The 24,082-nt window shown below is 29.0% G+C and overlaps 2 protein-coding genes across 2 annotated transcripts; both read left to right on the forward strand.

Annotated features, from left to right (window-relative positions):
• LOC109355277 (alcohol-forming fatty acyl-CoA reductase-like) lies at positions 6,309-12,208 on the forward strand. The gene is made up of 10 exons (XM_019598344.1): positions 6,309-6,579; positions 6,691-6,794; positions 8,422-8,624; positions 8,736-8,836; positions 8,937-9,129; positions 10,385-10,546; positions 10,851-10,932; positions 11,206-11,472; positions 11,593-11,720; positions 11,808-12,208. Exons 1-10 carry the CDS (start codon positions 6,501-6,503, stop codon positions 11,959-11,961), a joined length of 1,473 nt encoding a protein of 490 aa, XP_019453889.1. The 5' UTR covers positions 6,309-6,500; the 3' UTR covers positions 11,962-12,208.
• LOC109355276 (fatty acyl-CoA reductase 3-like) lies at positions 17,240-20,908 on the forward strand. The gene is made up of 10 exons (XM_019598343.1): positions 17,240-17,433; positions 17,519-17,622; positions 18,327-18,529; positions 18,675-18,775; positions 19,183-19,375; positions 19,496-19,657; positions 19,795-19,876; positions 20,028-20,294; positions 20,393-20,520; positions 20,609-20,908. Exons 1-10 carry the CDS (start codon positions 17,355-17,357, stop codon positions 20,760-20,762), a joined length of 1,473 nt encoding a protein of 490 aa, XP_019453888.1. The 5' UTR covers positions 17,240-17,354; the 3' UTR covers positions 20,763-20,908.

Below are 24,082 nucleotides of genomic sequence, written 5' to 3' on the forward strand. Positions count from 1 at the left end.
TGGGAACATTTACCTAAGCTGGTGTGGAAATTTAAAATTTTGGTTTCTTTTCATTTTATGGATGTGAGGGTTTTGGATATATTTTTTTGGTACCAATTGTATCTCTCACCCTTTTAAGTAAGGAATTAATCCCTTTCGGGGTTCGTGGCTGTCCCTTCCAACAAGAGCCACTTCAGAAATCGACCATTAACCTTTTGATCATCAGATCTAGCTAAACCTTATATCACTAGATCAATACTTTATTAGTGAGAGATTTGGACATGATGTGAATGTTTAAGGGTTAAGTCAAGAGAAAATGTTAACATAAAATCCTAAAAATTAAATGAAAGAGCCCAACATAGGGTTTTGGAGGAATCACTTTAGAAGTTACAAGAAAGTGACAAAAGATAAGTGAGAGGATATGATGATAACAAAGGAAACACTAGTTGAATTTAGAGCTTTGGACTAAAGGTAAAAATTTATGATGATGAGACAAAATGTTCAAGACAAAGTTAAGGTGAAGATAGAATATTATAAAATATAGTCCTTATGTAAAAACATTGAATGTTTAAAAAAAATACAAGGTAACTTAGACTTGAACAGAGCAATGAGTAAAACAAAAGATAAATCATATAATGGATTATACTAATCTCTAGGTTGGAGAAGAAATGTCCATAAACTTGCAAATTGTAGAGAAAGAAAGACATAGACTTGGATATAGTAAAATGGAATTATGATGAAGATGGACAAGTCTTTGGGAAGAATAAAGATACTAAGAAAAGATTGAAGAACTAATTTCACAAATGATGAAAAACAGATCGAATGTAGGCTATTATAATTTAAAGAGACATGAGGAGGTGGAAAAAATCATAAACAAAATAATTAGAAAAGTTATATAGAATAATATTTTATATAATCATAATTTATGATCTAATATTATGAGACTAAGGCTTATGTATTGATGTTGTTTTGAGGTATGAAATTTTAAAAATATATTAATCCAAAATGAATTTGGGGTTGGGTTGCGCTAAATTGCTGCTTGCTGACATTAAGGGATGGGCGGTGAGGTCTCATTTATGAGAAGCGGTGATGCCGGTTGGGCGGTATTGAAATTTCTAACGTCTTATGGAACATAATAATGGTGACACCCTCTGAGTTTCTGAGTTTTTTTTATAGTGAAGTTACATAAATTATCCCTCACTTTTTACTTTTCTATACCTGCACAAGAAATAAGTGTAATTTTTTAAACAAAAAATGTAATAAATGTAATTAAGTTAAACAAAATATGATATATTGTGTTGACAAGTCTAAATAATATATAAATCAATGTATCTTTATTATTTTTTGTTACAAAATGCATCAACAATTCTAAAGAAATATTGTTTAAATCGCTCTTATAATATAGTATAACGAACCAAAATAATAAAGAAATAATGACTCATATTATTTGGACTTGTCTCCACAATATATTATATTTTGTTTAACTTAATTGCATTTGTCACATTTTTTGTTTAAATGATCACACTTATTTCTTATTTATTGTACTATAGAGCATGTCCTAATTACATTGGGCTGCATGGGGAGAGAATGGATGATAAAGATTTTGAAATTACAAGGATCTAAAGCAATAATAATATTTATTGGAACCTATTAAAAAATTATCCCTATTTATATAAGGATTCGAAACATTTTAAACCTAAAATAAAATTAAAATTCAATGAAAGGGAGAGGCAATACGAAGGGTTGTTGAAAAAGCGAAAGCAAAATACAAAGGTGGATGAGCGTTGAGCGTTTATTTCTGCATATTTAAATCAAAGAAATTAGTTGACTTAGTAGATATTTGCGTTTTATTAAGTGTTGAATAATCTACGCAATCTAATTCTGACTTGTCCTAGATACTAAAACGCAATCTCAGCCTAGTAGTGCAATATAATTCTGTGAACGAATTCGATATGTTCTCATTATTATCGCACTTTATGTCTCTATTTAATTAAATATTACTTAATTAGAAAGAAAAATCTAATATTCCACTTTCATTTAACTTAAGTCATTCTAGTGATGATTAATTACACTAAAAGAGAAAGAAATGAGTTGAGGGTAACTTTGAGAAGTGAACATTTATTTTGTCTCACACGACTAAACGGTTATTTTTTCATCGCTAGCAACAAGAAATAGCAAAGACACTTTTTGTCAAAGTTTATATATTCTGAGATACAAGTTATCTATATCTCAGAGAATTGAGTGTCACTTGCTTTTGTGTTTGTGGTATTTTATATCACTTTTAGTATTATCATTGATCTATATAATAGAATTATGGACAAAGTTTTAAGTTGGTCATTGTTTAATCTTTATTTTAACATTAACATTATCCGGGTTTAAAATCGACCATATATAACACTAATCATACATATACAAGTTTAGCATAGATGGGAAGGTTTCCATTTCCCTTTATATCCATTTTTTAAATTAAATAATACACTCCTTTCTTTCATCACATTATACTATTTCTTTGATCAGATATTCAGAGTTCATAATAGTGGAAAACAGTAGCTCAAACTCCTAAAAATATATATTTCCATGTTAAATTTGTCATCCGGGCAAAACGTTGATATATATGTAAAACTAGAAAGAGATTAATCTTAGATAGATAGTCGTATAGATGCAAAAAAACAAGAATAAAAAACTTAAACGTGGTGGTTATACAACCGATAGTTAACATATCTATCATTGTCTACGGATATGAGGATATGCTGTCCGGAACTTATCTTTAACTAATCACAATAAAATAAAAATTGATAAAATTATAAATATTTAATTTTTTTAATTACATAACATAATATGATTGATTTGAAACAGTATATCCTTATCCTTATCTAAGCAGGTGCCCTTAGTATATACCTAACTCTTTTAACGGGTTAGATTTGTTGTTTTAAAAGATATTGTCAATGTTAAATTAAAAATGAAATAATTAAATGTTTGTCGCATAAGATACTATGTGTTCCCCTTTTAACACGGTATGGAACATAGATTTACAATTTTGTTTTTATAAGATATACTATAAGGGGTTATGGCTGCTCTCATCCAGACATTTATTTCTACCGTTTTACATTACAATCATATATGTATGATCCTTCTAGGTTTTAAACATTGATTATAATTGAAATATTGGAAACTCAACCTTAATATTATGGGCTGGAATGGAAAATGTAATAGATTTAAGTATTTAACCACAATTGCAACCACGATATAATTTCTAACACTAGTAACGGTAACATTACAAGGTCAATAATAATATTATTAATAGAATTTAAAATCTGTACACTGTTAGTGTAAAAAAATTAAATTATCATCATATTATTTATCATTGATTTGTATTATTTTTATTTAAGAGTCAATGATTATTAACACATAAATGAAGATGATTTGCTAATATTGTAAAAATAATTAATGTATACATATTAAATCCATAATAATAGTCATAAACGAGATTCAAAGCATTCAGCCTTTCCTATTCTGGTGTGAACAAAATCTTAACTGCACATTAATAAGCTTGTCCAAAATTCATGTGATATATAGTGTAAAAGACTAACAATGAGTTTTATGCCCTTTTACTCAGTATTGTGAGAACCTGTACTAAATAATTCTTGAAAATCACTTCGGTTAACTGTTTTAACTGAGTGAGGGTTAGATCGCTTTGAACCGGGAAAATTTTAGTCCGACTATGTTAAACCCGGTTAAACCAGATTAAACCGGACAATTCACTTAAAAATTAAAAAATGGAATATTACTCTAATATTTTGTGTTTTACTCCAGAACGAAGAAAAGATGAAGATACGTTACTTCAATGTAATTATATAAAAGTTTACATTTGTATATAATTATATATTATAGATAAAATTATTAATTATTTATACAATCACCAGTCAAACCAAACAATTTAACCATTTAAACCGATTAAACCTAATACGAGGCATCTTCCAGTTTGACATCCGACTCAGATTTCACAATATTATTCATATTTAATTATTATTGATTCTTAATACAAAATAATGTAAATTAATGTTAGATAATATAATATCTACTTCTAGCAGATTAGGTGGAGCTTTTTGTTCATATTTACTGAAATTTGGATAGTATTATCAGGGTTTTTTTATATAGCAAAGAATGTTTAATTTGAATTATATTTTTGCTAAAGTTAATTTAATCTTGCACAAGATGTGTCTTCCCAGCAACAACTTCCCACGTGATGACAATATACGACCACTAAAAACGGCCAATATAATGTGCCAGCGCTTTCAGGCCCACGCTTCTATTAATTTGACGCATTTATGAGTTACCATCGCATGGGAGGAAAAATTGGTTTACATCTTTTTAAAGTTACATTAATTATATTCAATTTTAGCTATTTATTTTTATAGATTTAATAGACTAAATGAGTGAGTATAATAAGTGATGATAGAGAAAAAAGAAATCTTAAATAACTTTTGAGTTTAACTCATTTGATCTGTTAGATCTATAAAAATGAATTAATGAGATTTAGTGTAATTAGTATAACTTAAAATAAGTGTAAATAGATTCCCCTTCACACATATATATATATATAGGGTTTAAAAGTATAAAGTAGTAAAAATATCGAGGATTCAAATATTTTTTAAGTGTGTAACTATTTCTTCCAATAAATATCGCTTTTAGGAATTAAACATTTCTCATTTTGTTTTTTTTTTCTGAAAATATAACAAAAGCCTTATAAATTAATGCATTTATTGGCGTGTTTAAGTTAAAATAACAATAATCTGGCCAAACCGATAACAACCTAGCTTTCATTTTCTTTTTCTGTTTAATATTTATTATCACTTTCTATGAGTACATAATTGTCTGTTGTATTGCGATCTTGCGTACCTCGACAATTGGTGTTATACTGTTATTATTACTCTACTAATATCCCGTAAGAGTTGTGTCAATGAAAGTATGTAGTCATCTTTCCAATATAGGGTTAAGGTAACAAAGAAGGATTTGAACTCTCGCTGCTTGAGTCATGATCTCATGATATTATTCGTCACATTTTAGGTACATTTTACAGAAAATAACTTGTCATTGTATGAATAAGTTTATGTGGGTATTGGTTATTCCACTAATCTATACACAGCACAATAAAATTATGCTAGTATTTGACACGAGTTTTACTTAAACATCGCCGCATATGGAAGTACTAAAATACAATTATACTACGGTTAACTTCTAAGCTGATCGATATTTGCAAGAAAATAGTAAAAGTAATAAAACTTGGAAGATTACATTTGCTGAGTTCTTCTAATTGATGGTTAGCGTCTATATATATTGTTAAGAAAATTGAAATAGTAAATATGCATTAAAATGTGATAAATTATTCAAAACTTTAAAATAAAAAATTTGTACTTATTCAGTCCACAGTAGAGAGGTTGGATTATGGAATGTAATACTATTGCCATGTTGGGGATTCATGCTCAGACTTTTGTTTAAGGGGAAGTGAATATGTACGTTATATGAATCAAATGACCTTTTTATACTTTATTTAATTCCAAGTTTAATTTAGTCAGTATATATTGAAGTAACTGAATTATCTTCAAGTGTTAGGCTTGTGGAAAACGAATGGAAAATAACATTAATGAAACTATACTAACTATGCAAATTTAAACTGAACATGTGCAGATAAGTGTACTTGAATAATGTTACACTGACAAATAGTAAAATGCATGTATGCAAAACTATGATGAGTTCAGCATTAATATTTGCAAAGTTGACCCGTTTGAGTCGTCCGTGGAACAGTTGAGATACAACTTTCCCGCGTTATGGGATCATGGCATAGTCACCATTGCTGATTGCGTGTTTTAGGTCAACTTATTATGTAGGGTTGTGAAAAGGAAAATAATTATCTCTAATATTAAAGAGAAAAAACACTTCAAATGTTACGTAAGAAGAAGAGTAGTGGAATTTATATTTATATGTATTGAGATTTTTTAGGATGATACGCTCCAGAAGTTTTAAAATGATTTTTTCTTTTTTAGATAAAGTTCTACCAACATTCCTCAACCACAAAACACGTCAGAAATCAAACTAAATTATAGGCTATTAATTATGAGAAAAAAAAATGTATTTATCGGTATAATATATAAGTTTTATATACTGTCATTATATTATTCATTGCTCATATTTAATTACCATGACTCCTCGAAAAAATAATTCAAATAGTGACGAATGATAAATTGAATGTATATAAATCTTTATACTAAAAATGCATAGATATTATCTTCATTTCGTCTGCCTAAAAGAAGGTAATTAATAAAAATGTCACCAACAGAGTTGTTGTGTACAATCCTTTTCTCATAATTGTACCCAACTCATTCATTTCTTTGCTTATATATCTAGATGTGCCCATATGAAACTAAAATTTCCATTGTGTTTGTATAATTTCCCTCTGAAAAAGGCAGCAATATTTCTCTTCCCTCTCTCATTAATTTTGTTTTTTACACACTTTTTCTCCAATGGAGTTGGGAAGCATACTCCACTTCCTTGAAGACAAGTCCATTTTAATTACTGGTGCCACTGGTTTTCTAGCCAAAAGTATACTCCCTTTATTCCTTATCTCTTCTTCTTTCATCATATTCAGATGGTGCACTTTGCATTAGATATTATATATTGGTGATGTCTTAATTGTACTTGTTTACTTCACAGTTTTGTTGGAGAAGATATTGAGGGTTCAGCCAAATGTTAAGAAGCTTTATCTTCTTTTAAGAGCTGCTGATACCAAATCTGCTACTCATCGCTTACACAATGAGGTAGAACAAATTCAATTTGTGCTTTTGCTTAATTAAAAAGCCGATTCTGTTTTGTCACTATGCCTTTTCTTTCAATATATTCTTAATTGTTGTTCATGGCAATTCTTTTACCTTATTTAAGCTTACAGGACAAATTTATACTTAAAAGTTTTATACATTATAATTGATTTTTTAAAAATATATAATAAGAATGATGGTAAATGATATAATAGATATTACACTCTTAAACAAATTATATGTCTTAGTGTAATAATAACTTATGTGTATAATTAATTCTTTAAAGACATGTGTATTTATAATTTTTTTGTATTATAATTAATGGTTAAATTTTAATTAAAATTTAATATTTAATATATTGTTAAAATTTTAATAGCTATATATATATATATATATATATATATATATATTTACATAAATCTTTCTATTTTTGATTTATTTATGTTGCTCCGTCTTATTGGTTTAGAATTAAATTATTTCACTTAAATATCTAATAATATATTTTTAACACTACCTGATTTTTCATGGGTCATTAATTATGCAATTTAAGAGGAAGGAAAAATGATATTTCTATCTTTTAAATAATTTTTAGGCGTCACTATATTCTCTGACTTAACCAACGGGCGTTGGTTCAAGTAGTACATGTTTGATTCCCCTTAAGCAAGAACCTGGGTTCGAGTGTTGTGGATGGAAAAAATTGCGCCAAAAAAAAAATTATTCTCTGACTTAACCGTATAAAACTTTTTTATCCCCAATTTGGAGGACATGATCACCGAACCAAAAATAATAGGAATGCTCTTTTTTACCTTATAATACTTTTTTGTTAACTGTAATATTTATTTTTAATTTAATTAAAAAAAAATAGAGGAGACAAAATTAGATATTTGCATTTTCATCGAACAAACAAGTATACTCTTAGAAGGAGTAATGACACTGCACAAATAATGTGAGACATCCGATATTTAAATTAATGTAGGTATATCATTCGAGATGAAAAAAATTAAAAGATGAATGCTGCAGTATTTTTAATATATTTGATTTATTCTATTACACATCGTACTCTCATATTAAAGTAAAACTAAAATGTATTGCTAGCATTGCTGATTTTCAGATTATTAAGTGCATCATTGGTTTACAACTTCTGCGCGAAAACTGAATTTTACCTTAACTTAGTAAAATATTATTTTAGTTATTATTTGATTTATAATTGAGTTTTGATATCAAAGTTATGAAACTACTATGGAGGAGATTATGACATGTGTATTTTAATTTCTTTTAACATTATAGATTTTAAATTATTTTTTAATAAAAATGTATAAATCATGAAAACAATCTTAGTTTCATATCCTGGTACGGATCCCAGCCCCAAAGTTATGATTAAGCATTAAAGATATCATAATTATGATTTAAGAAGCAGTCGGACTTTCTTTTTCTCTCAATCATGTACATATTTTTTACACTGTCAACACATCATCCATTATTGATTTGTATTATTTTTGTTTGAGAGTTAATAGTAATTTATAAATTAATGTTGGGTGATTGACTGTAAAAAACATTTACATTGTCAATCAGTGTATACATATTAAATTCATGTACTAAATGGTCTAAATATAATTATTATGGTGTGTAGATCATAGGGAAGGACTTATTTAGATTGCTAAAGGAAAAAGTAGGTCCAAATTTCAATTCCTTCCTTTCCGAAAAGTTGACACTCGTGCCTGGAGACATTTCTCGTCAAGACTTGGGTTTGGAAGATTTCATTCTAAGGGAAGAGATTTACAATCAAACAGATGTTATTATTAATTTAGCAGCTACCACTAACTTTGATGAAAGGTAATTAAATATACTCACATATAAATAAACAGCTTAATAAATCTATTAGTCATCATATTATATTTTTAATGTTCCTTTTGTTTTATTCCTTAATTAAATACTTGCATGCAGGTATGATATATCCTTGGGCCTAAATACCTTTGGAGTTAAGTATATAATCGACTTCGCCAAAAAATGTACCAAACTCAAAGTGCTTGTGCATGTCTCAACAGGTTAGTTAGTACTCAATTAGGGAAACTTAGGGAAAGCATTAGCCCAATATTGATGTAATTAGAACATGCAATAATGATATTGTTATACCTTAAATTACAGCTTATGTATGTGGTGAGGGAGAAGGACTAATATTAGAGAAGCCATATCATGTGGTTGATTCACTAAATGGAGTGCCTGGATTAGACATCGATGTAGAAGAGAAAGTGGTGCTTGACAAATTAGGTGAGTTACAAAAGCAGGGTGCCACAGAGAAGGAAATTAAAATGGTGATGAAGGACTTGGGTATTACCAGGTTTGTGAAAATATGTATATGTTATTATTACTAAACATTTACGTTTTTCTTTCCTTAGTTATTTATATATCTTCTCATTTTCTTCCCAAGCATCTATAGTTAAATATATATTCCTAGTGCATCGTGATAAGTCTACTCTATTTAAGTGAATTCAACTTTGTTTAGGTGACTGCGTGACAAATATGGAACCTGTGACGTTTTGTTTGTTAGATCTAACAAATTTTGGGATTGATTCAGTTAATTACCATAACTCAACAAAACGTGCAGCAAATCTAAACAATCAGCTATTGTGATCAATAAAATAAAATTTAGCCAACAAAATTCAACTCAATTAGGAGATAGTTTAGTTTTTTAAGTATTATGTCAAAGTTCAATCTACATATTGAAAAGATTTTATTGGTAGAACCAAAAACTCATTCGGTGTACACCAATTTAGATATTTTTTAATCGGTTCTTCATTATACCGATTTTGAAAATCTAATTTTAAAATGGTTATTTAGCTTACCCAATTTTTAAAGTCTAATTTTCAATTCGGTTGTTATAAATAATAATCTTGAGAGTATGATTTCAAAAAAGGCATTTATATCCAATTTTAAGCATTATATTTTTTTCCATTGCTAAATTATTCGATAAGTACATACCACTTTCTAGATTTCTACTCAAAAAAGAGAAATTTCATGGAATTAAGTAATTACATGTTAATATATTGCAAAGAAATTGAACTAACTATCCTCAATTTCTTTACAATCTATCTTTAGATGTAAAAATATTTAGTCCACAAGCTTCCTCTTCTCCAGATATAGTAGAAATTTTGTAAAATGTTACATTTTAGTTGATGAATATATAAAAAAAATTATAGTCTTGAGGAATTATGGATAGCTCAACTTCTTACTTATAGTTTTGAGGAATTATCTAGAGGATGATGTATTTAGAAAATTACATAGAATACTAGACTAAGACAATATCAATCAAGAAACCGGCAACGTTAAGTCTTGATTTTATGTTTGGCTTAAACGAAAATAACAATACATTTACCTCCATGCAGCCATAGGCTGAACTTTAATAAAGTTAGACAACCCTTCTTATATTGGAGTCCAAAACCAATAACTTTATTCTAATTTTACGTTTTCTTTATGATGTGGTGTAACCTGATTACTACTTATAGTAGGACCAATTACCACAACAATTGTTTGTATTGGATAAATATTTAAAGCCAAAAAGTTGAAATAATTGTGTATTGTATTACTTATATCAGGGCAAAGAAGTATGGATGGCCAAACACATATGTATTTACAAAGGCAATGGGAGAAATGCTTGTGGAAAAACTGAGAGGAAACTTGTCTATTGTTATTGTTCGTCCTTCCATAGTTACTAGTACATTCAAAGAACCTTTCCCTGGTTGGGTTGAAGGTATAAGGTAAATCTTAGTTACAATTAATTTGTCGTTTACCGTGATAGTAACCAATAAGACGTTGGTCTATTAATGTAAAGTCTCATTGGATTCCCAAGGTTGAGGATTCAATTTCACGGAGCAACATTTGTTGTGATAGGATACCTCAATTTAAAACATTCGTTGCATTTTGGGGGCTGCAATTTAAAACATTTGTTGGTATTGTGTATGTTAATTTTGAAAAGAAATTAAAAATAGTAAAGTTTGAATAACAAAGCCAAATTTGAACGTGAAAATTTGGGCTCATAAAAATCTCTTGTGCTTGTTACAGAACCATTGATAGTTTAGCTGTAGCTTATGGAAAAGGAAAACTAACATGCTTCCTTGGAGATCCCAATGCACTTATTGATGTGGTGAGTTGATGTTATTGTCTTGTTCCAAAAGTAATGTTATAGGTACATCCACAATCGACATCAAACATTCTTATATAAAATAACCCAAATATATTGACATGTTCCTTTTTAGAAAAGAACTCATGAAATAACAAGATTGAGCTTTAGCATTTCTCACTTGTCATTTCTTTATCAGTGTTTGGTGTCAAAATATAACATTACTCGTGTTTTGATTTAGTATCAAATTCTAATCTTATGTCAATTAACATCACCAATTTAATATAATATAAGCAGATACCAGCTGACATGGTGGTGAATGCAATGTTGGTGGCCATGGTAACTCATGCAAATTATCCTAGTAACACTATATATCATCTTACCTCCTCTGTTAGAAAACCAGTGAGATTTGGTGAATTACAAGACTATGGCTACGCATATTTCACTGCAAAACCATGGATCAACAAGGATGGAAAACCTGTCAAGGTTGGCAAATGTGTTGTCTTAAACAACATGGATAGCTTCCACAGATATATGTTCATTCGCTACATTCTTCTCTTAAAGGTTTCTCTCTTTTTTCATGAAATTGATTTATCCAAAAAATAAAGAGAATTTACTCACTATAAATTTTGATTGGAATTTTTATCAAAGATAATAGGTGTTGATAACTTTTGCATTTAATAGGGACTTGGCCTGGCCAACACTGCATTTTGCCAGTACTTCAAGGGAACTTATCTTGATCTCAACAGAAAGATACAAATTGTGATGCGGTTGGTGGATCTTTACAAGCCTTACTTATTCTTCACGGGCGCGTAAGTATATATTATTAGACACTTCTAAATTCAATGCTCTATGATGTGAAAACAAACTTAGACAAATAATGTCATTATGGCATGCAGATTTGATGATATGAACACTGAAAAGTTGCGGATTTCAGCAAGACAAGGTGGGGTGGAGACAGATTTGTTTTACTTTGATCCCAAAGTGATCAATTGGGATGATTACTTTTTGAACACCCATCTCCCTGGTGCAGTAAAGTACATTTTCAAGTGATACTACTAAGTGGGATATATATAATATATAGAAAGAGAGAGTTTTCATTTGTTTACTGAATCTGGTAATTTAATGAAGTTATAAATTGTGCTTAAGGGGGATTAAATTATAGGTGTTATTTATTATTTGTCAAGGGCGGTATAAGAATGGTGTTAGTTAGTTGTCAAATATGCTTCAAAACTTTGAAAAAGTGTACACAATGTCGTATATTCTATGTTGGATAAAATATGTTTGGGTCCTGTAATCTTATTCTATTTTTGGTAAATCTGATTGTGTTGTTTTATTTCTCCTTATTTCTTCCTTTTTGGGTTAAAAGTAAGAGAAGGCAGGTTAATATTCCTTTGCTTTAGTTTTCACTAAAAATATCGTTAAGTTTTACTTTGATCAACATTCTCAAATATCATGTTTCCATGAAAGAAAAAGCCCCAACCCACAACCCACCTTACACTCACCTGGTCCAAGAATATTCTAACATGCATGTAAACTAGGACCCGAAATTGAGATTGATTTTCAAATTATATCCTAAATTATATCTTTCACAAATAAAAATATATAATATCAATTAAAAAAATTCAATATTCATTATCTTTTATTTTAATTTTATTATCATTAGCGTAAGACATAGTTATTTTTAACATTGTCTAGGATAAAAGATGTTTGTTGATTAAATTAGAGCATGATACATATGAACTATTTATTTATTTTGTAAAAGTGAATAATTAATATTAAAAGCAATATTGTGAAACCCGAGCTGGACGTCAAATCATGAGAGGTTCTGTATTAGGTTTAACTGGTTTAAACGGTTAAACCGTCCGGTCTAACTGGGTAATTTCATACATAATTAATAATTTGTATCTTAAATATATAGTTATATATAAATGTAAAACTTTATATAATTAAAAATTATGTATAATTATATATTCAAGTAATACATCACCTTTTTGGACCGTAGTAAAACAAAATATTATAGTAGTGTTCCATTTTTTCTTAGTTTTAAGTGAACCGTCCGGTTTACTTCTCGGGTTAATCCGATTTAGTCAGGTTTATCACGATCGGACCGGATTTTCTCCAGTTCAAAGCGATCCAACTCTCATTTGGTTAAGACTGCAAGACAAAGCTGTTTTCAAATTCGGTCAACGGTCAGACTGGTCAGACGGTCTGGTGTAGTTCTCATATTGATTAAAAGTTTAAAAACAATAAAATGCTACTATTGACCCTTCATTTTCTCATTTTATACTAACTGCACAACCAATATTCCTTCATACCTAACACCATCTCAACATAAGTTACCGTCAATATAATTGGATCAACTGTGGTTCCTTTATGGAACAGTGAATGATTTTACTGCCAAAGTAAAACTCTGGGATGTACACATTTTTTGGAGAATCATTCAGAATATTGTCTAGATAGATACTTTTAAATTCAAGTGTAAGTAATATGTGGACAAAAAATACTAATAGATAAATTTGAGTGCATATAAGTGACTTAATTTAAATATATAACACCATTAAGATATAATGTCAAGTTAATCTATTAGTTTCTTCACTTTTTATTAGCTACATCTACAATTATTTTAAATCCTCAGATAAAAAAGATATTGCTTTAGTTGTGTAATAGTGTAGTTATTGACAGGGACAGCCACAACACAATCTATAAGAGATTAGTTCATTATTTAAAAGTGAGAATAATCATTACAGTACCCAAAAAATTATTCATTACTGTTTTAAATTTAATTCATTTATTACACAGGTACCATCCACACTAATATTGGTCTCTCCCATGAACCATGTGGTCCCTAAAGTCTTACCATGACATGGATTGAACACATTGAATTGTTACGGTTAGTTGATCACAATACATTTATGATGAGCTTCTGCTTCAGTACCGTCGTAATTGTTACGGTTAGTTGCTTCAGTAATCTACATTCAATTGGATCCTGAGTCCTAACTATTCAGTGTAACCTCTCTTCAAAGAACTTGCTTTATCATTGGACACACCTAGGTACTGATTATTAACTCTTTAAAATCTTGCCTCAATCTCACAACTTGACATAAACAAGCCACCAAAGATTTCTGTCACAACACAACCATAAATAAATTCCTTCTGCCTTTTTAATTTGTGGCAATCACCCCATTTTCAAGCATGCATTTACACTCACGTAATATCATATAGGCAAAGTTTGATTGTTCTATTTTCTTAACTTTTTAATACTACTTCATTTCTCAATACTCTACTTGAACATATTTGCAATACCCGTAACTTTTTTTTTATACGCAATACCCATAATTTAAAATGACATATATCTAACTTCAGGTGGGAAATTTTTTTTGATTTGTAAATAGACTTTGGTATTGAACAACATATCTTTACAAAAGTCATATTTTTTGTGGAGTAGGTAGTAGATAACATCTTATTCTAAATTTGGTGAAACTTTAGGTGCTACTTCAGTGCCTGAATATTAGATGGGAGTTATAAACTTGGGATTGGGTATCTTTGCAGCATTTAGCTTCTGTGCTAAATATAAATGAGCCAACATATATATCCCTCAGATGGGAAATCTAATTAAGGTAAAAAAAACAGTTCATATGTTATGCTTCTATGCAATGAAAATGGAGCCCTGGACGTGAAAGAACTTTAACTTATGAAGTTTAACCGTGTTATACGTACTCCATCAGGAAAATATATAGTTCAGCTGTTCAAGGAATGTAAGAACACTCTTAACTGGCTAGGCAGGTGGAAAGCTACCTTACACTAATTGGGATGGATGGGGGAATAATATAATAGAGATATGTAGTACAAAATCTTATCCCAAAATCTGTCTTTGTCCAATGATAATAAAAAATTTAATGTTTAAAAATTTTAATTAAATAACATATTTTATTTTTATTGGCATGAGATATTATTTGGGATAACATATATTTATCGAACCAACAACATGTTAATCTAATAATATAAGACTTAACTAAATCTAGATAGATCAAATGTTGGACTCCTAAAAACAGTATTTATTAGGAAAAATAGTAACACAATACAATGTTAGTTTATTTTCCATGTGATAATAATGAGAACTTTGGTTATATCAACAAAATATGAATATGGGGTATGATAATTTTTTGAAACTATGAGTATACTATTTTAGATGGACATCTTATCTCCTCATTCCACTTGAATTGGAACACATGTTACATTTTTTAATACCGACAAAGTGTAAAACATATAAGAATTATTATCCAAACCCAACTGCGGCTTCATTTGTGCAAAATCCCACCCCTCCATCTTCAATTCATCTTCTATCAACTATATCAATTTAATGCGTAAGTCTGTTATCATTTTAATTTGTTTATTTATATTAAAAATCCCAAATCAATGCAACTATACTCATTTTCAAAATATGCGGCTTTGAATTTTTCCACAAAAAAAAAACACCATGTTGGAAAAACGTACCATAATTATATATTCAGTTACAAATTATTTAAAAATTATTTACTAGGGATTCTATTATAATATATTTAAAAGTTTAGCAATCCAATTAAATTTTAGGGACCAAAGTTGTAATAATTTTAAATTACAATTATAAACGCACTAAATTTACAGATTTAGGAACCTATTTATAATTTATCAGATAGTCAAGGAACCACATACATATTTAAGACAAAAGACCCAAATTGGTATCAGAATTTAATGAAAGACCATATTTGATCTCTGCAAACAAAAAAGTCTAAAAATAGTACTTGAAAATTTTGTTTATGAAAATATTTAGTCCCTAAAAAATAAAGTCATAAATGGTCCTTCAAATTTATTTGGATTTTTTGGGATAAATTGGTGCATGAAAATTTTGACTTCACATAGTTTAGTCAATACCATGAAAAAAATTAAAGCACCGATTGTCTAATGGAAGTAAATTTAAGGGGTTCTATGTTTTTGGGACCAAATTTGGTAATGCAAAAAGTTTAGCAATGAAATTTGAGAATGTTTTTTTTCAGGACCAAAGTTGGTCATGCAAAATAGTTTAGGGATCGGACCAATTTGGATTTTTAATAAAAAATATATTTAAAAGTATCTTTGTCCTTCAGAATTTACACATGTACTAATTTTTTCTTTAGAAGTATGGAAAATCAAAATTGGTTCTCTAGATTTTTAAAGGCTAAAGTACTACAAAAAATATCTCATGTAAGAAATTAATTTTTTTTATGTATGAACATCTCTCCCAACAAATACCACTATAAAAAATTAAAATTTTACCTTTTATTTATCTTGGTGATGAGGGCTTTCTAGTACTATACCAAAGTTTTGTTGGTGTGAGGTGAAGTGGTTTGTAACAAGGACTAGGGTGACTAAAAATTTGTCATAAAAGGATTAAAAATAGCTAATTTACTCATATTTCATATCTTAGAAAATTTATTTAGACCTTTTTAGGGATTAAATTATTACGCTGAAAATTGTGGTAAAAAAATAGTTTTTTACTCAAACAAAATGAACTTACAATTTCTAAGGCGGCATTCACTGAAAACTTATACAGGTTATCCAGTTTTCAAGCACCACCGTTAATCAGTTAAGAAAACAAAATCCAGGCTCCATCCATTTAATCCCTTTACTCTAAGCATGACATGATTAATCTTCTAGTTGTAGCATCAAATAACTAGTCATATAACTACTTCAATCATGCAACTATTTTGTTAACCAGTGGTTATTAATTGTTTTACCCTAATGTCCCCTACTTACCCCAAGATTCAGAATGTGGAGTCAACAATATTGCAGGACAACATGCTAGCTTTAATATTTTGCAGCTGGGTAGGTTTAATACGCTCAAAAAACAGTTGGGAGATGTCTGTTACATTTTTAATACCGTGGCATATGCACCGTATTTTGACTTTACAATAATGGCATGGATTAATAATGGGATTGCCATAAGCACATATAGATTTCCTGTCGTGTTGAATTTGTTGTTATATTATTGTTGGGTATAACAATCCTTTATTGTATATACATTATTCATCATTTATTGATATTACTACATTTTTAAAGAATTAATAATGATTGAGAGTCTATAAAACTTTTATACCATGAGCATATACAATGATTTCACCTATTACTTGATCTTTTAATATAAAAAATCCTTATGAAAAATAAGATAAAGTAGACTTCTTGAGCTTAATTTATACATTCACAGTTCACACTCTGAAAAGTTGGGACCACATGCATGTAGGTGTCATAACTCATACTGTTATACATGGGAAATTGCGTTATCATTGGATCAACCTCTGCTCTATATAATGTATTGACACTTGGGGCGTTACATTTCACTCACATCTAAGTATTTTTCTTGTTTTGTGTGAAGAAGAATTACTTTGTTATCTTTGTATCCACCCTCTGATTATCATTTTTTTCATCCAATGGAATTGGGAAGCATAACCCAATTCCTTCAGGACAAGAATGTTTTGGTCGTTGGTGCCACTGGCTTCCTTGCTAAAAGTACTTTCTTTGCAAAGCTTACTTATTATGCCTGGACAAAAGTATATTTATTACTGATGCTGCCCTTGTATTGTTTAATTTGCAGTTTTTGTGGAGAAGGTACTGAGAGTGCAACCAAATGTGAAGAAACTTTATCTTCTTTTGAGAGCCAAAGATACAGAATCTGCCACTCGAAGATTGCAAAATGAGGTAAATGACAAATGTTATAGACTTAAGTACAACTAGTTTGCACATCTTAGGAGGGTCTAACACCTCAACTCAACGCAACAAGTATCTTTTATCTTAAGAAAACTTGTTTTCGATGTCTTAGCCAATTAAATTTTACAAAATAATATAAGAATATTGATTTCTCTTTTTATAATTTTTATTTTTAATTAAATAATATTTTTTAATTAGTTGGACAGAAAGTGAGATAAGAATTGGGACATGTAATTCTCATCTCACTTAATACAGTCTCAATATTATAGTTGTGATGATTGAAATTATAGCATTAATTTAAAATATTGCATATAGGTTATGGTTAGATCATAGAAATGTATTAATAAACTATAATTTTGTATGTGGTATATGAGTACTAGTTCTCATAAATAATTCTTTTTTTCTGATCAAAAAATTAAAATATCTTGTTATTTTCATTTTTTCTAAAAAGGCATGTGTTCATATGTGCTAATTTGGTAGAAATAACATTACTCTCTCACTTACATAGTTAAATTTGTATATATTCACTAATTAGTATTAAATCACACTTATATATCAAACACAACATTTTGTACGTGTATTATATTTGGAGTGTAAACAAACATTTCGCTTGTTCTTGTTCTATAACTATGTAGAGTAAATCAGTTTGTGGCTCATATCTGCTATATATTAATTATTATATTTTTTTAATGTAGATTATACAAAAGGATCTATTTAGATTGTTGAAGGAAAATCTTGGTGCAAAATTCAATTCCTTTATCTTAGAAAAGTTAACTCTGTTGCCTGGGGACATTTCACAAGAAGACTTGGATTTGAAGGACTCCGTTCTACAGGAAGAAATTTACAATGGAATTGATGTTATAGTGAATTTAGCTGCAACAACTAACTTTGATGAAAGGTATATACTGGGATCATATATTTAGAACCCGTATATTTGTGGTTATGTTTCATTACAAAGTTATTTACTTATTTATTTCTCTATAGTTAAAAATGTTATGTTGTATATTTTTGCTCTATTTGATAATTCTTATTATTAAATGCAGATACGATGTTGCATTGGGTATAAATACATTTGGAACTAAGCATGTCTTGAGCTTTGCCAAAAAATGTGTTAAACTGAAGGTGCTTGTCCACGTTTCAACCGGTTAGTTTACTCTCAAGCTCAGAGTTATTGAAAAATGAAACTGTAGCTAGTTTTGTAAAACTACTATTGCATCTTGCTTCCATTAATTTAGTATACCCAACTTGATATAATATTGTGTCTTTCTCAACAAAAATGATTTATAATAGAATATTATAGTGTTATTTAATCAATATAGTCGCTCTCATTTAGTGGGATAAAGATTTGGTTATTGTTGTATTCTAACTTAATTAGCTATCACACCATATAGATAAAATTAGTTATTAAAAAGCTACAAGTTTTCAGCTACAATCTTATATGTATAAGCTATAAACTGATTTTTGCAAACAAAACACTCTATGGTTATATAATTAAGCATTTTGTCTAACAAGCTTCGCTAAGAATTCTGAATATAATTTGTATTCCTTCAGCATATGTATGTGGTGAAAGAGGAGGACTCATAGTAGAAGATCCATTACAATTGGGTGTGTCACTAAATGGAATACCCGGGCTAGACATTGATGTGGAAAAGAAAGTGGTGCAGGAGAAGTTGAAACAGCTTCAAGATGAAGGAGCCACAGAAGATGAAATTAAAATGGCCATGAAGGACTTGGGCATGAAAAGGTTAGTATCTACTACTTTCATGTCACTTCCACACTTCAAAGATTTAGAAATATTTTCCAAATTTTAATTTCTTATGATACCCCCTTGAATATGTTTGGTTATATGTTGATAAATTATCAGAGCAAGTGTATATGGATGGCCAAACACATATGTTTTTACAAAGGCAATGGGAGAAATGCTTGTAGGAACATTAAAGGAAAACATGTCTGTTGTTATTGTGCGTCCTACAATTGTTACCAGCACTTACAGAGAACCATTTCCTGGTTGGGTTGAAGGTGTAAGGTAAATCACCATTTTTTCATTAACTATATATATATATATATGTATGTTCATGTTACTATATGTTCATTTATGTTGCTTTCCAAGTCATTGAAAATGTAAGCATATAACACATTTTCTTATATTGGTAATTCTTGCAGAACCATAGACAGTTTAATTGTTGCTTATGGTAAAGGAAAATTAACATGCTTCCTTGCTGATCTAAAGGCAGTTTTTGATGTGGTAAGTCAACAAATGAAGCCCTTGATCTTCTTAATTAAGAAAGAATATGTTGATTTTACTATTAACTAATCGGACGCTTATCTTCTAAACCAAACTTTTTGTATAAATTACACACTCCAATATATGAAATTTATGCTAATGTTTGAATCAGATACCAGCTGACATGGTAGTAAATGCAATACTTGCTGCAATGGTTGCTCATGCAAATCAGCCTTGTGATACAATATATCATGTGGGTTCCTCTGTTGCAAACCCAGTCAGATACCTCAATCTCCGAGACTACGGCTTCCGATATTTCATGGCAAAACCATGTCTTAACAAGGAAGGAATACCAATCAAAGTTGGCAAAGTTACAGTCTTGGACAACATGGCTAGCTTCCAAAGATATATGTTCATTCGCTACTTGCTTCCATTAAAGGTTATTTCAATATTCCTAACCCCTAACATTAACTGAATCAGATTTTTCTATCCAAGCAATATAAGCAGAAAGTGCTTACTTAGTTTTCAATTGAATAGGGACTAGAGCTAGTGAATGCAGCATTCTGCCAGTATTTTCAGGGAATGTACCTTGACATCAATAGGAAGATCAATATTGTGATGCGGTTGGTTGAACTTTACAGGCCTTACATTTTCTTCAATGGCATGTAAGTAACAAAGACAAGATACTAATGTAACATGTTCATTATTAGTTAATAGTTATTATAACTGAGACAAGCTTGTTTTTGTGCACAGATTTGATACTATGAACACAGAGAAGTTGCAGATAGCAGCAAGACAAGGTGGAGTAGAGATGGATTTGTTTTACTTTGATCCAAAAATGATTGATTGGGAGGACTACTTCTTGAATGTTCACATTCCTGGGATTGTTAAGTATGTTTTCAAGTGATACATGCTCTGGAATCCAAATTTGCAATAGTAGCATATAGCTTTTGTCTTTGGAAACTTGAATTTCCATTGAATTTATAACTTTTCCTATGTGTGCCAAGTGATTACAAATTATATGAATAAATTGAAATACTTATATAATTTACTGGAGTCTTGCTAAATTTATTTTGATTTTTGATTTGGCTAATTGCATAGCTCTTAATGCACAAATTGCTTGCATAATTGTACAAGATGTGCACCTAAATTTACAAAAATAAAATCATAACATACAAACCAATTGTTTTCATCTCTGGGGAACATGAACTAATAGTGCAAAGGTCTGCATACATAATTAGAAACAAGCTTAGTAAGCATTTGATTTATTTACAAAAATGAATATAAAAGATGAAGCAAGAGCAGGGAAGAAAATAATATGATGTAGAAAATGAAAACGGGAAAGGCATAAAATGGATTGGTAAAGGCTGAAGAGATTCCAGAGAAAATGTTGATAACACAGCATTTGACAAAAGGTTCACAAGGAAGAAATATTAGCAAAAGTAAAATCTCATTTTCAATTCAATTATTGCAAAAGGAAGAGATATGGAATGAATGAAAATAAGCAATGGATTATAATTTGTATGTGCATACTTCAGTTTTGGATAAATGTTACCTTCATTAATTAGTCTATTAACTTGGTTTTTTTGTCTTTCTCAACCTGATTTAATTGGTTGATTGTATTCTGGTTGAGTAATGTTAATACTCTTATTAATGAACTTTATTTACTTATGAAAAACTTTTTAATATATGCCCAAAAGGATAGTACCAAATTATAAAAACTGTTCCCAAATACTGTTTTATTTTCATGCATGTCATATATGCTTTCATTAGCATACATGTTAAGTGGAGCATTAGGTTAAGGGTATGGAGTATTTCCTGGTATAAGGAAATAAGTTATCTCCTCTTGCCAGTGAAATCATGACATGTGTCATGTTTCATCATTTTCTATAAAAATATTTTTAAAAATAAACAAAATAGCATACATGTTACATTTTTACTGGCTAGAGGAGATAAATTATCTCCTGGTATGATGATATACATTTTTCTCTTATGTTAATACAGATAAAACTCACTTCAATCAATAATTTTTACGCCTTGAAAAAATTATCAAAAATATATTTATCATTTTTGTTATAAAATATTATCAACAAAATCTCTATCAAGTTATGTGTTTTTATAATAAAATCTGTTCTATAACCCAAGACTTGCGCGGTGTAATCTCCTAGTGTTGCCATTGCGCACCGTTGGGCCCAATCAGCAGTTATTAGATGGGCCTTTTCACCCGTATTATATGACCGTTGACTCACATTTGAGCGGGTGTTCTCAGAAAAATATTATATTTTTTAATGATATAAATTTAAGTATCAACTTTTTATTGATATTTTATCTGATATTTAAAGTTTATTAGATAAAATTGAGACTTTTAATAAAGGTATTATTTTGCACTTTTGACGAGAGAATAATCCATTTGGGTACGGTGACCTTCATTTCCAATTAATTAATGTAACTTTTAGTGATTAAACCTCAACTTTTGATCTTACATAATACATGGTGTTTATCTTTTCTGTGATGTCAAATTAAAAAGTGTGATTTAATTAAAAAAAATCTTGAAAATAGGAATTATTACTTTATATTACTTAGCTAAATTTGACTGGGTAGATGTAAAAAATTCACGACAGTAGATTTTTATACTATGATCTTTATAAAAAGTCTTATATCTTTAGTTGTATATTTGTGATTGAGGTGTAATCTAGAGAAAAACTATTGTATGTATTTTTTATTTTTCTACATTTATGTTTTGGACGTACCCCAGTAAAAGTTTTTGTAAATTAAAATTCTTTTGATTTTAGCATTTCTATTTTGTGTATTTGGTTTGGAGTCCGATGACATTTTTTTGTTCTATTAAGTCTTTATATTTTAACATTTACATTTTATATTCCCGATAGAGTTCAAGAGAATCTTTATACATATGGTATGTTTATGACTCAAAATTTATGTTTGGATAAGTAAAAGAATTATGTATTATATTTATTAAATAAGTTTATTTTTTTACCCTACTAGTTAATTTAGAAAAGCGAAATACAATTGTTAGTTTTAAAATTGTTTAACTATTTTGACTTTATATGAAAAATGTACACTTGTTTTATTTTTAATTAAGGTATATGTAATACTTTGGATTAGAAAGAAATGTTATGTTTAAATATATTGAGCTAGTTGGTTAAGTTTTAATTTAACTTGGTTTTTGAAGTAATATCATTTTAATTACTAAAGGCCCTATGGTGCCAGATGTATAATGATTATTTTATGTGGCATGTTGATCATGTGATTTGATCACTACAATTTTCTATAAACAATTTAAATAAACCTCATCAACTAAGATCTTTGGATGTTATATATTCACAAAATGACTATTTGTTGTTAGTCTTGTGTTGCTTGGCTTGCCTAGTTGGAAAATCAATTGTACCCTGCTAGTGATGAATCTAGGACTCATAGATGGGGTGTGCAATATATGTCAGAAATTAAAATAATAAATAAAGATGAAAATATTAATGTTAAAATTGTAAAATTTAAATAATAGTTAATTAAATAAATTACATATTTCATAATTAATCTATATGTGATTTCAATTTTGAAATCATTGAATGATCAATTCATTGTCAATATTATTGAAGACTTCTCGTTAAATATAAGTCATTAAACAATCAAATTCAATAGTTGTTATGCATATCAATGATATGAGTCTTAAGTTGATTATTAAAATCACCATATCACTTGAATAAAAATCACATGGATAAAACTTTGCAAAATGAATCAGTTTTATCATATCAAAACTAGGGAAGAAATCAACTAGACTTGAACAAAACATACAAAGAAGCAAATGAGTACTTGTATCAGAGAAACGATCACGAAGTTCTTTAAGTTACATATCTATAATATTAAAAAATAATTCAACATGTTAATGATTATTTATTTTTTATGAAGTATGACATTTAGAAGAAAAATTGGGCATGTAGAGTTATAAACAAGACTGTAGTATCTATGTAATTGTAAAAATTTATACATAGTAACTACATTATTTACCATTAATTTAAATTACTTTTATTTTAAAGATTGAATGATGATTAAATATTAATAGTAGTGCAATGTATAAAACTCATACACTATGAAATAATACAATTTTCACTTTAAGTAATATACATTTTTCACCAACATAGCATCGTCCCTTATCGCGGCTCTTCTGATGATAATTAATACCGATATTAAATATATATATATATATATATA

Source organism: Lupinus angustifolius, chromosome LG08 (genome assembly GCF_001865875.1).
Source record: "Lupinus angustifolius cultivar Tanjil chromosome LG08, LupAngTanjil_v1.0, whole genome shotgun sequence".
Classification (NCBI taxonomy): Eukaryota; Viridiplantae; Streptophyta; class Magnoliopsida; order Fabales; family Fabaceae; genus Lupinus; species Lupinus angustifolius.

What these genes read in the sequence shown, in the direction of transcription:
- LOC109355277 (XM_019598344.1), top strand. Translation starts at nt 6,501, where the DNA reads ATGGAGTTGGGAAGCATACTCCACTTCCTTGAAGACAAGTCCATTTTA. An exon ending in ACCACTAACTTTGATGAAAG is followed by an intron (nt 8,625 to 8,735) that starts GTAATTAAATAT and finishes ACTTGCATGCAG; the next exon opens with GTATGATATATCCTTGGGCC. An exon ending in CCAATGCACTTATTGATGTG is followed by an intron (nt 10,933 to 11,205) that starts GTGAGTTGATGT and finishes TAATATAAGCAG; the next exon opens with ATACCAGCTGACATGGTGGT.
- LOC109355276 (XM_019598343.1), top strand. Translation starts at nt 17,355, where the DNA reads ATGGAATTGGGAAGCATAACCCAATTCCTTCAGGACAAGAATGTTTTG. An exon ending in ACAACTAACTTTGATGAAAG is followed by an intron (nt 18,530 to 18,674) that starts GTATATACTGGG and finishes TATTAAATGCAG; the next exon opens with ATACGATGTTGCATTGGGTA. An exon ending in GGTTGGGTTGAAGGTGTAAG is followed by an intron (nt 19,658 to 19,794) that starts GTAAATCACCAT and finishes TAATTCTTGCAG; the next exon opens with AACCATAGACAGTTTAATTG.